The sequence below is a fragment of the Pseudorca crassidens genome, chromosome 14, assembly GCF_039906515.1.
Source record: "Pseudorca crassidens isolate mPseCra1 chromosome 14, mPseCra1.hap1, whole genome shotgun sequence".
Classification (NCBI taxonomy): domain Eukaryota; kingdom Metazoa; phylum Chordata; class Mammalia; order Artiodactyla; family Delphinidae; genus Pseudorca; species Pseudorca crassidens.
In genome coordinates, this window is record NC_090309.1 from 46,583,532 (window position 1) to 46,596,411 (window position 12,880).

Genomic DNA, 12,880 nt, shown 5'->3' on the forward strand with positions numbered 1-12,880 from the left:
TTCATTTAATTTAATTTTAATTAATTAGATTTAAATAGCCACATATGGCTACTGGCTTCTGTATCAGAGAGCACAGCTCTTTGTATACCCTTAACTGAGCTGTAGTCCTCTTCTATCCTTGAAATGTTGGCCTCCTTTGCTGTAGCGTGCGGTACTAGATGGGTCCCATGTAGAGAGGTGAGGGAGCAAAGAAACACCAGCTTAGCCAATCAGCTTGCTTATCAGTGGGATGGTAGAAATTGCAGCTGAATTTCCCTCATTATCCATGGTTGATTAGGTGATTATCAGACTCACGCTCCAGTCTAAGGAAATGTCTTTAGGTCTCTGCAAACTTGGACAAGAAGTGGAAGGAAAAGAAAGAGCATAAAAGTTCTGTATAAGCAGCATCTGCCTATAGACCTAGTTCTGTTTTTTGGAAGAGAGAAAAATCTGGCAAGTGAATACAGGTGGTGGCCATGGAAAGATAGAGGATTATGGGCTTTGGATTCCTTTTTTGAGGATGGGAAATAGTGTATATGTTTGTAAGACAAGATCAGTATGGCTGTGGAGGAGGAAAGATAAACATAAACATTTATTTAAACTAATAAGACTGGTTTGTGGGTAATTATCATGGAGGAAGTAAATTGGACAATAAATTGGGTAAACCTGAGGGTCTACACTCTCACTTAGGAGGGAACCTGGATATGCACTTCTTGTAGTGCTGAATGATGGTTGCAGTTAATCGGGTTGTTGGACAAAAGGATTGATCCTGCAAAGGGAAGAGGCAGTCCTTTGGGTGCATGGAGTGAAGGTGACCAATATGAGTTTAGTCAGAGAGTTGTATTAGTATTGAGGGAACTGTAATTATGGCCTAACTCCTCATGATTGAAAAGCTAACCTTCTGAGTATCCTATTTGTGGAGTTTATTAGGAAAAGAAGTTGACCAGTTATATATCAGGAAAGGGGTAAGGGAGACTGAGGGAGAGAAAGAAGGAACATTTATTGAGCACCTACTATATTCACTTATATTAATTATTCAATCAACTAAAAGCCCATAGGTAAGTAGATTATCCTTATTTTATATGTGTAATGAGGTTGAGAGACTAACTTGCTCACAGCTGGACAGAGTGCCTGACTACACTATCTGTGTTCTTTCCACTAGAGTTAGGGCATCATCTTGTGATCCTAAATTATAATTCAGATATGTCTGAGATGCCTGAGCACTTGTGTCATGAATAAGTAGGTGGCAAATTCAGGAGCAAAATGAATGGTTTTCAGGAGGAGATTTTTATTTGAGTAACTGGGTGGTAGAGGGGCTTCTGGGAGACAAGGGTGGAAGAACAGCCTGGTTTTCCAGCTTCCGGGATTCATATTTGAGCCCTGTAGTGAGAGGAGCTGAAGGCGGAAGGTGAAGGATCCGTTTCCATGAGCACCTCTGAGAGGCGCAGGGATATGAGCAGCCCTGCTCTGTAGGAAGCTCGGTGACAGAGCATGTTGTGGGTTAGGTTGGGAACAGGGCATCTTCTCCGCTGCTGCTCAGATGTAGCATGTTGCCTATACAGTGGGCACTGCAGGGAAACCAGCATCACTTTGGCATCTTGCATATTCAGAATTGGGAAATAAATGGCACCTATGGCTTGGGTGACATCATTCTCATTGACACTGTGCCAGTTATAACCTTCTAGTGGCCTTTACAACTGTGGACATCAGGAAGGTGTCTCAGAGAAGATGACAGGATTATTTAGGAGATCAGAAGTCCTTAGTGGGGTAGAATTTGTCAGGAGATATAGCTTCCATATTATGCAAGTGGGGCCATGAACTGGTGAAAAATACTAAAAACTTTTATTGTGAAACATTTAAAATATATACAAAAGTAGAGAACATAATATAGTGAGCTCCTTTGTACCGTCAGCCAGCTATAGCTGTTATCAGCTTGTTTCTTCTGTAACCCCAATGTCAGGATTTGAAATTTTAGTTTACAGTTTAACATAACTTCACTTGTACTCCCAGGCTAGTGAGTCCCAAAGGAGCTCAGGATAAAGACAATGTTATATTTTGTTTATTTATTCGTATCTCAACTACTTCCAAAGAGAATTTGAAGTGACTGATGATTAAGGTAAGAGTAAACACTACACACCTACCAGAACGGCTAAAAAGAAAAAGATTGAAAGTGCCAAGTGTTTATGAGGATGTGAAGCAACCAGAAGATAGATTACTGATGGGAGTGTGAAGTTGGTATAGCCACTTTGAAAAACGGTTTGGAAGAACTTACTAAAGCTGAGTATATACATACTCTCTGTCCCAGCAATTCCATTCCTAGGCATATAGTCAACAGTAATGTGTATCAGTGTTCAGTAAAAGACGTACTAGAGGGCTTCCCTGGTGGCACAGTGGTCGAGAGTCCGCCTGCTGATGCAGGGACACGGGTTCGTGCCCCAGTCCGGGAAGATCCCACATGCCGTGGCGTGGCTGGGTCCGTGAGCCATGGCCGCTGAGCCTGTGCGTCCGGAGCCTGTGCTCCGCAACGGGAGAGGCCACAACAGTGAGAGGCCCGCGTACGACAAAAAAAAAAAAAAAAAAAAAGAAGTACTATAATAGTCTTGTTGTAGCACTCTATTACAGCCCCAAACAGGAAGCTATCCAAAGAGCATCTGCCAGCAATAGAACAGGTAAATAAATTGTGTTCTATTTACACAATGGATTACTACACAGCAATGAAGAGGAATGATCTGCAGCTAGAGGCAACAATATTGATAAATTTTACAAGCATAATGTTGAACCAGAGAAACTAGATGTAATAGAGTACAGATTTTCCTCAACTTAGGATGGGGTTACATCCCAATAAGCCCATTGTAAGCTGAAAATGTTGTAAGTCAAGAATGCACTTAATACACCTAGCCTACCAAACATCATCGTTTAGTCTAGCCTACCTTATATGTGCTCAGAACACTTACATTAGCCTACATTGTGCCTTACGTTAGGCACAGTCATCTAACACAAAGCTTATTTTAAAATAAAGTGTTGAATATCTCGTGTAATTTATTGAAACTATATTGAAAGTGAAAAACAGAATGGTTGTATGGGTATAGAATGGTTGTGAGTATATCAGCTGTTTATCCTCATGATTTTGTGGCTGACTGGGAGCTGCAGCTTGCTGCCACTGCCCAGCGTTGTGAGAGATGATCATACCACATATTGCTAGCCCAGGAAAATATCAAAATTTGAAGTACAGTTTCTCCCGAATGTGTATCCCTTTTGCACTGCTGTAAAGTCGAAAAATTGTTGTCAGACCATCTTAAGTTGGGGACTGTCTGTATTTTCTGGCCCTTTACAGAAACAGTTTGCTGACTCCTATTCTTGTTAATATTACCAGGTATAGTTGAGGGAGTCCTGACTAACTAGGAAGCCTGGGCTCTGGCTCTGTGACTTTGGGCAGATCACTCCGCTCCTCAGGATTTATGTCCTGAACGAGCAGGTGATGAGCTGTGCTTCTAGGAGTAGCTCCAACTACAAATTCATTTTTTCCTTTAAAAAAAAAAAAAAGCTAACTTTTTGCCAAGGCTTACAAAATTTGGCTTCTTTCTACCTCTCTTGCTTTATTTCCTTTCCTTGACTTCACTTCAGTCACACTGGCCATCTTGGCTATTCCAAACATACTCAGCTCTTTTGTACTTCACTGCCTTTACACTTCTTATTTCCTGTTTGGAGTACTCTTCTTCCACCTCTTTGCATGGCTTACTGCTTATCTCTCATTTCTCTGTTCAGAGGTCTCTGTTTCAAAGAGATGACCTCTATCCTCTTTTCTAACATAGCACTCTCATACTCGGTCACTGCTCTTTACTTTACCTTGTTAATTTCTTTCACTTTTTTCCCCACAAAAAACAATTTCACAGTTTCTTTTATCAGAACTTATTTCCTTTATCTGTGTACTTGTTTATTATCTGTCTCTCCCACGAGAATGGAAGTTCCACGAAGGCAACTACTTTGTAAGTCTGGTTGCTTGCTATGCCCCTTGTGCTTAGTACAGTCCCTGGCACTGTTGAATGATTGGATTAATTATTTAACTATTGCAGAGTCTTAAAGGACTTGGTAAAATGGTAGATTTTATTTCAAATGCAAATAAGAGCCCTGGAAAAAAATTTAAACTATTATTATAGCTAAGTTGATTTCAATGGCTTGTTGTTTGCAGCTGCTTTTATAATGATTTAAATTCTTCCACAGAGCTGTCAGGTATGTTTATATAATCATCCTTAATTTACATAGAATGTGAAGTCATAAGTATACTGACTTCTTCCAAAGCACTGTGGTTTACTGAATTTCTGGGATTTGTAAGTCAATGTGGCTTTTGTTTTTGTTTTTTAAATCAAATTTTGGAAAATTTCAGGCATTTTTTTCTCTTCAAATGTATTTTTTGCTGCCCAGTTTTTACTCTCTTCTCCTTCTGGGTCTCCAATTAATGTATGCTGGACTGTTTGATGTGTACAGTTGATTTTCCTGTAGTCTTTTTTTTTCCTCTCTCAGTTCTTCAGATAGGATGATATACATATATATATGTTTTTGTTTTTTGTTTTATTTTCCTTCTTTCTTTTTTTGGCCATGCTGTGTGGCATGCAGGATCTTAGTTCCCCAACCAGGGATCGAACCCATGCCCCCTGAAGTGGTAGCGTGGAGTCTTAACCACTGGACCGCCAGGGAAGTCCCTGGTTGATTTATATTGATGTCTTCAAGTTCATCCACTCTTCTACCATCTCTGATCTTCTTTTAAGCCCATCCATTTCTTTTTTCAGTTCTGGAATTTCCAGTTGGTTCTTTTTTTTAAAAAAGTTTCATTACTCAGATTCTCTGTGTATGCTGTGTGTATACCATAGATATTAAAAGTAAAATCTTTGGGGCTTCCCTGGTGGCGCAGTGGTTGAGAGTCAGCCTGCTGATGCAGCAGACACGGGTTTGTGTCCCGGTCCGGGAAGATCCACATGCCGCGGCGCGGCTGGTCCCGTGGGCCATGGCCGCTGAGTCTGCGCGTCCGGAGCCTGTGCTCCGCAGCAGGAGAGGCCACAACAGTGAGAGGCCTGCGTACTGCAAAAAAACAAACAAACAAAAAAAGTAAAATCGTTGAACATATTTTCCTTAAACTTTTAAAGCATATTTATAGTAGCTACATTAGTTAATCTGTTAAATCCAATGTCTGGGCCATCTTGGGATCAGTTTCTGCTCACTGCTTTCTGACTTGTATACTGGGCATTGTGAATAGGATGTCACAGGCTTGAATTCTCTTATCCTCTGAGAATAGTGAGTTTTTTCTGTTTTTTAAATAATAGGTAGATTATTTGCTGGCTTATGACCTTGAACTTGTTTAGGTTTGGTTTTATGCTTTGTTGAGAGCATAAGGTATTTCCCAGATCTAACTCCCAGGAGGACTCAGTTCCCAGCCTCTGCCTCCTTCCTGATCAGGGCTTATTTTAGGCTTCCTTAGAGCAGGTCTAGAGTAGGCCTTAGTCTCAGATGTGGTCTTTATTCCTAGGGCTCTGCCTTTTGGGTGTCTCAGTTGGATGCCCAGAGTGTTAACAAGCTATCAAAGTATCAGTGTGGTTTCACCACTCTGACTGGGCCAGAACTCCTAGGAGTTCCATTGCCCCTCAGCACTGTCTTCTGCTTACCTCTGTTCCATTCTTAACCCTTTAGCAGTTCTCTGGTAAGCTTCATCTTGCCTTGTACATGTGTAGCCCAGACCTCAGGCAAGGATTCTTGGAGAACTTCCACAGTGGGGCCTCCCCTCCACACAGTTCTCTTTTCTCTTGGGGTTTGCCCCACCGATTTCAACTGCTTAAACTCTGATATTTTCCTCCTTAGCTCAGCGGACTGCTTCACTCTGCTTGGACCATTTCCTCTGCTTGGAGTATTCTTTCTTCAACCTTATCCTTACTGTGCTTGGACTTCAGCTCATTGCACCATAATCCAGAAATGTCCCCAGGCAGAAAGCTGGGGTGATCATGAGGCTCACCTCATGTGTTTCCCTTTCCTTAGGAACCAGTCTTTTACCCATGGTTTAATGCTAGAAAAAGTTGCTTTATGTATATTTCCCACTCTTATGATGGCTAGTTTAGTACCAGTTATTTTGTCATATCCAGAAGTATAGTTCTGAAGGCTGTTCTGTTTGGAGAGGAATGAATTCTTAAAAAGAAAATCATATTTTATTTTAGACATTTATTTTTCATTTCCTGAGTCAGTGCTTATTTATTGCCTGTCTTCTGTTTGCGATTGGCACTGGGCACGTAAGGGGAACGGAACACAGTTTCTCTCCTCAAGCGTACTTTACTAATGATAAGGAGGCAAACAAATAGTAAGTTCGAGTCTGGGTTTTTTTTTAATATAACTTTCATTGAAGTATAATATACTTGGTCACAGTATGGTTCCCACTCTGTCTCCAATTTGGTAACTTATTATATAAGGACAAAGAAGTTAACCCAACTCTTCCAAAGGAGAGGCTTTGGTAGTAGGATGTAAGCTGTAAATACACTTTTCTAAACCACTATTTCTTTTTTTTTAAAGGTTTATTTATTTATTTAATATTTTATTTTTGGCTGTGTTGGGTCTTTGTTGCTGTGCGCAGGCTTTCTCTAGTTGTGGTGAGCGGGGGCAACTCTTCGTTGTGGTGTGTGGGCTTCTCATTACAGTGGCTTCTCCTATTGCGGAGCACGGGTTATAGGTGCGCGGGCTTCAGTAGTTGTGGCACACAGGCTCAGTAGTTGTGGCTGTAGAGCGCAGGCTCAGTAGTTGTGCCGCATGGGCTTAGTTGCTCCGCAGCATGTGGGATCTTCCTGGACCAGGGCTTGGACCTGTGTCCCCTGCATTTGCAGGTGGATTCTTAACCACTGTGCCACCAGGGAAGTCCCTAAACCACTATTTCTTAACGATTAACCATTACTTAACCATTTGCCTTATTTTGAAATAATTAGCAAGAGCTGTAAAAATGCCATTTTGCCATTGAGAAATTTTTTTCACTAGAGATGCAGACATCAGATATCTTAATGTATTTATGATATTAAAAATTTTCTCTCTGTCTGATTTCTATAGCGTATTTAATAATCAAAACAAATTTTTTCGACTTTCATTTTTAGAAGGTCTCCCTAATTAATGGAAACAAACTTATCTAAACTCTGTTTCATATATCACCACTGACAACCTGATAATCTTCAACTCAGGCTTTTGGCTATGGAGTGATTTTTGCCAGCAGTCACTGATAATGATGTATGAATTGGATGTGAAACAGATTCTACTAAATTTTCATTGGTTGATATAAGAACATCATTTTAACAATGATTGTTGTTTATTATGGTAAAAATATCTAAGATGCAGACTTGCAGTATTGTGCTTTCAGTTTGCTTGTCATTTACTATTGTCATTTGTGATCAGATGGTAATAGCCAACCTTTCAATTCTTTTGAGACTGTTTCTCCACACTGCTGCTGTTTCTTCTGACCCATTTATCCCATCCCCCTCCCAATTGCATTTTTAACAAAATAGAAACACATATTATCTCCATTATCAAAGAGAATATGTTTGCCTCCTGCTTCCATTTCCTTTGTATCTTTTAAGATACAATTGAAAATAATTTTATATGTGTACCAAAAGAATGTATATATTAATGGGTTTGGGGTAAGACAATTGTGATAAATGTTTTGGAATTGCATAAGGAGTACATATATGTTTTGATTTGTTGATAGGAATGATCACAGTATTGTGAGTTCGAAGCTGAATAAGTGATGGTAACATCACCGAAGTGCCCAGTCCTACAAACATGGCTTTTTACTGACAATAATTTTTTTGACTGTTGTATTGCAGCTGTTGAAAATGGACAGATAGATGTGTTAAGGCTGCTACTTCGATATGGAGCAAATGTTAATGGATCCCATTCTATGTGTGGATGGAACACCTTGCACCAGGCTACTTTTCAGGTAAACTCTGAATTTATTATTTCATTTCCATGTAAATTGTGTGTTTTACCCTTTTAAAATGACAGTTCAATACAGTTTTTGCTTCCTGCTTGCCTGTGATTTATGATGGTTAGTGCAGTACAGAAAAGGCAGTCTAAATGCTAACGTCATTCTGAATAAGCCAACTGCTCTAGTAGTTCTAGTAGCTTTGGGCTGCAGGGATTATCTAAGTTTTTCAAATGTTGATAGCATAGTTAAGAGACCATCAGAATATTTGGGATATAAATTGATAGCAATGGCTTATTTTATTTATAGCACTGTGTTTAGAAACTGTGATGACATCTTAGTGCTTGTACTTGCAAACTAATTTTGCAGGATTTTATAAGGATTATAATTCCTAGAGATTCCCAGTGTTTTATCTGTTTATGTTTAATGTTCTAGCTAAAGGTACAGAATAATCTGATTGTTTAACACTTTCTTCCCATCCACCAATACACTTTTTTCCTTTAGTGAGGATAAAAAATACACACACACACAACAATAAAAAAGATATCTTCTATTTTCTTTGTTTTCTCTTATTTAAAATATGAATCTGTGCCTTAGGAAAATGCTGAGATCATAAAATTGCTTCTTAAAAAAGGAGCAAACAAGGAATGCCAGGATGACTTTGGAATCACACCTCTATTTGTGGCTGCTCAGTATGGCAAGCTAGAAAGCTTGAGCATACTTATATCATCGGGTAAGACTAATTCATTGGGTAAGACTAATCCATTAGCCTTTACACTGTTAAGATCATGAGTTTTAACTTTGTATCTTCTTAGGAAGAGTAATTCTTGACCAGATATAAATCAGGTTCTGGAATTTATGGTCTTTTATGTTAGTGGTAAATAAGAGTACATACAAGTTCATTTATAAGCCTGGTTACTAAGTCTCTATTACTAACATAATACATTGCGCAACTATTAATTTATCTGAGTAGGACCATAATGATCTATCATTAAAGCAGGTTTATCGGCAAGTTAAATGATGGTGCTGTCCTTTATTATAGGGACCTGAGCAATTCCAACTTTCTAGGGTACAAGAAAAAAAAAGACTAGTATAGGCTTAATTAATTTTTTAGATAGTTATTTTGTATATTAACCCTTTGAGTTGTATGTTTTGATCAATTGTGTGATATTTAAATGGATTTATTTCAAAGCATGTTTATACTTTATTATGTTAATAAATAGCAACAGAAGCCTGTTAAAGGATTCTCAGTGACAATGATTACACATTCAGCATTGTCAGAGAGGATGGTGTTGAGGTGGCATTCTTACTCTGTGTGACATTTCTGTGACCAGAAACTTTTGTTATGTAAGAGCTTTTCAGTTCTTCCAGACACTGCGTGTGCACTCACACTGCTAACCTGACGAAGCATGGATAGTCAGGAGCGATGGGAAATACACCAGATTTGCCACCACGCAATTTTTTTTTAATACTTAGACTTTTCACATATCTTCTGTAATACCTAAACTTTTAATAAATTACCAAAACAAAGTTTAAAGTTGAGAGAATCCCCCAAATCATTTGTTCAAGCTTTTTTTTTTTTTTTTTTTGTATTAAGAATCCCAGGGGCTTCCCTGGTGGTGCAGTGGTTGAGCATCCGCCTGCCGATGCAGGGGACGCAGGTTCGTGCCCCGGTCCGGGAAGATCCCACGTGCCGCGGAGCGGCTGGGCCTGTGAGCCATGGCCGCTGAGCCTGCACGTCCAGAGCCTGTGCTCCGCAACAGGAGAGGTCACAACAGTGAGAGGCCCGCGTACCGCAAAAAAAAAAAAAAAAAAAAAGAATCCCAGGCTTGGGGACTCCCCTGGTGGTCCAGTGGTTAGGAATCCGCCTTCTAATGCAGGGGACATGGGTTCGATCCCTGGTCGAGGAGCTAGGATCCCACATGCCACAGGGCATCTGGGCCCGTGTGCCACAACTGCAGAGCCCATGCACCACAACTAGAGAGGCTGCATGCTGCAACTACTGAGCCAGTGTGCTCTGGAGCCCACATGCCACAACTAAAGAAGAACCTGCATGCTGCAACTAAGACCTGACACAGCCAAATTAATTAATTAATTAATTAATTAAAAAAAAAAAAGAATCCCAGGCTCTGAGCATTTAAGTGCCTTGCCAAAGATCTAGAAAGTATTCCCTGGCAGAATCAGGACTTGGATCCAGGACTTGTGATTTCTCATCTTCCTTCTTCTATGTTGTACCTTCCCAAGGACTGTCATGATGTATTCTGCGACTTCCAGTCTGTAAGTTCCAGTTATTAGTGTGTAGGTAATATTTAGAATGAAATAGGTTAAACTGCAGCTAATGACTCCTCGTGCTGAGCCTGTCTCCTGGAACACTAAGCACCTGTTTTGTTTTCCTTTGTTCTTTTTTTCTTCTCCTCTCTGAATAGTTATGAATGGCAAGTTGAAAAGGTATGTAGGTATGTTTATAATGTAACTATACATGTTTCTAACTCTTTAAAGTGACTTTCCTTTCAGTGAATTATCTCTCATTTTCCCAACTTTTCTACCTGTAATCTTACAAGGTCTAGTTCCTTATTCTTCCTTATACATTGAAATTGTCAATCAAAACAAAACATTGCTTAAAAGAGAAAGTAAGTAGGTTTCTTTTTTGACTTAGTATTTTCTCAGTTATAGTGTTCATTTCTTTCTGAGGCTGACAGTAGGTGAAGCCACCTTGTACAAATCAGGAATATTCTGTGTATCTAGACATGTTGAATATCCAGTTGGAATTTCTGACAGTTCCATAAACTCTAAGTTACCATTTGTGTTTTGCATTGTTTTTACCAATTTCAGGGCTTCGGTTTATTCAAGGTATATTTATGGAACATCCGTTTAAATAAAAAAGGAGTCTTTTCCCCCTTGATGATGATGATTTTTCACTGAGCTGTATTCCAGAAATTTAAAAATTCTCATGGTCATGTATTAACACCATACTTAGCATACTTAACACATTATTTGTCAATGAGAAAAGTTTGAGGAAGTCTGCTATTTTTGAAACCTTCACAAAAATTGAGGTCACTAAACTTTTTCACATCTTTGTACACTTGGGTCTAAATAATTGATTAGATTTATGCTTAAAAAGATCAGCTTAGAAACCCATTTAAATAGACCTTTTTCCTTTTAATGTGGGCTCTGTTTATCATGCACTGGTCATGAAGAAAAGTGATATAATGAAGAGTATAGTCAACATTAGTTTAAAGGCATAGCCCCCATGTATATCATATCTACTGGAATTTTTTTTTCACAAATCTTAGCCTGAATCAATTAGTGGCATCTGTAAAGTCTCATAATTTAGATTTTTTTCTTATCCTTCCAGTAATGATCAGAAATGTTATCCATATTTGATGGTTTGCATTTTTCCTTTTTTAAATGATTGCTTACTGGACCTTCAGAGTGCTTGTTGGAATGAAATGAATCCTTCATTGAATAAGTTTCTTATTTTAGCTTAAAAATGAATTCTAAAATATTAATCACTTGTTTTCATGCTGACATAAAAGTAAAAACAATGTAAATGATTACCAATAAGTTATAAAAATTAATATGTTTTAACAACAGTATCCACTAAGGAAGAAAAGCTATTGTACTGTGAAACCCTTTTAAGGCAACTGCTTTGAAATTTTTGTTAATTATTATTATTATTTTTTGCATTAAGGAGGGTTATATGTTAAATGTTTATTTTAGGTGCAAATGTCAATTGTCAAGCCTTGGACAAAGCTACTCCCTTGTTCATTGCTGCTCAAGAGGGCCACACAGAATGTGTGGAGCTTTTGCTTTCCAGTGGGGCAGATCCTGATCTTTACTGTAATGAGGACAATTGGCAGTTACCTATTCATGCAGCCGCACAAATGGGCCATACAAAGTAAGTGTTAAAAATGGAAAATAAAAATGGTCTCATAATTCAAAGGTAATAGAAATAGATCTTCTGGGCCAGACCCTTTACCTCCAGGCATAACCCTTGGTATTGCCTTCCCTACTGATCTGCTGGGTGACTAGATCCACCCCCCACATTTGTCCCCCTTGCAATCCCAGCAACTCGTAGTCTTGCCCTTTCCTAGTGTGAGGCAGGGTGGCCCCAGGGGCTTTCTCAGGGTAAGTCTTCTCTCTGACTTCTTAAGCTGTGGCTGTACTCTCCCACTCCTTTCCAGTTTTGTCCCAGGCATCTTTAGGTATTGATCTGATGGCTTTATTCAACTTATTTTTGTTACCTCCTTGGCCCCAGGAATGTTTTGAGTTTGTGATCTCTTCTGTGTGGACTGGGTAGTCCTCCACATCTTGAACCCTTTGACTGGACTTCTCTTTGTCTTATTTCAAATTCAACTTGGTACTTTCCCCTGCTTCTATTACTCTTCTTCCTTAGCCAGAAATTCCAATGAAATTTTTGGTATTGTCTGAAGAGAGAGAGACTTAACGAAAGTTGGAACTCCCTGAAATTGGGGGTTCCAGGAATCTCAGAAATTATTAAACCTGGTTATACCTGTGAGAATATGGCAGCCTGTCTTAACATAGATTGGTACAGTTTTTTTAAATATATATTTAAAGTTTTTAGAGTTATACTACTACAATAATAATTTTATAGCTCTTGTTAGTATTATTTAATTTAAAAAGTAATAATGAAATGGTCTCGTCTTTAGTATGTATACATAGTAGGAAAACAGATGCTGTAATTGGGTTATTATGCCACTAGGTGGCATGGTATTTTACTATTTCCTTAAAGATATTTGTAATCATGTTTGTGCCCTGTTGAAGAGTATAATTTTTCCAACTCATTTAAAAAAATTTAGCACATTTATTACATATGAGAGACACTAAACAGATTCTTTATTTTAACAAAGTACTTAGGCTTAAAAATTTGATGTTTTTCTTAACTGTTGATTGTTTATTTAATCATAAATCTTAGGTACAATTATACTCTGAGCTTTAAAT

The 12,880-nt window shown here is 38.7% G+C and overlaps 1 protein-coding gene across 5 annotated transcripts in view; it reads left to right on the forward strand.

The window, feature by feature from the left end:
• Window positions 1-12,880, forward strand: part of ASB3 (ankyrin repeat and SOCS box containing 3) — a 151,791-nt gene that overhangs the window by 105,200 nt on the left and 33,711 nt on the right. For all 5 annotated transcript variants that reach the window (XM_067705061.1, XM_067705062.1, XM_067705066.1 and 2 more), the window contains 3 exons: window positions 7,821-7,933; window positions 8,516-8,651; window positions 11,639-11,816. In XM_067705061.1, coding sequence (XP_067561162.1) covers window positions 7,821-7,933; window positions 8,516-8,651; window positions 11,639-11,816 — 427 coding nt within the window. The remainder of the gene's footprint in view (window positions 1-7,820; window positions 7,934-8,515; window positions 8,652-11,638; window positions 11,817-12,880) is intronic.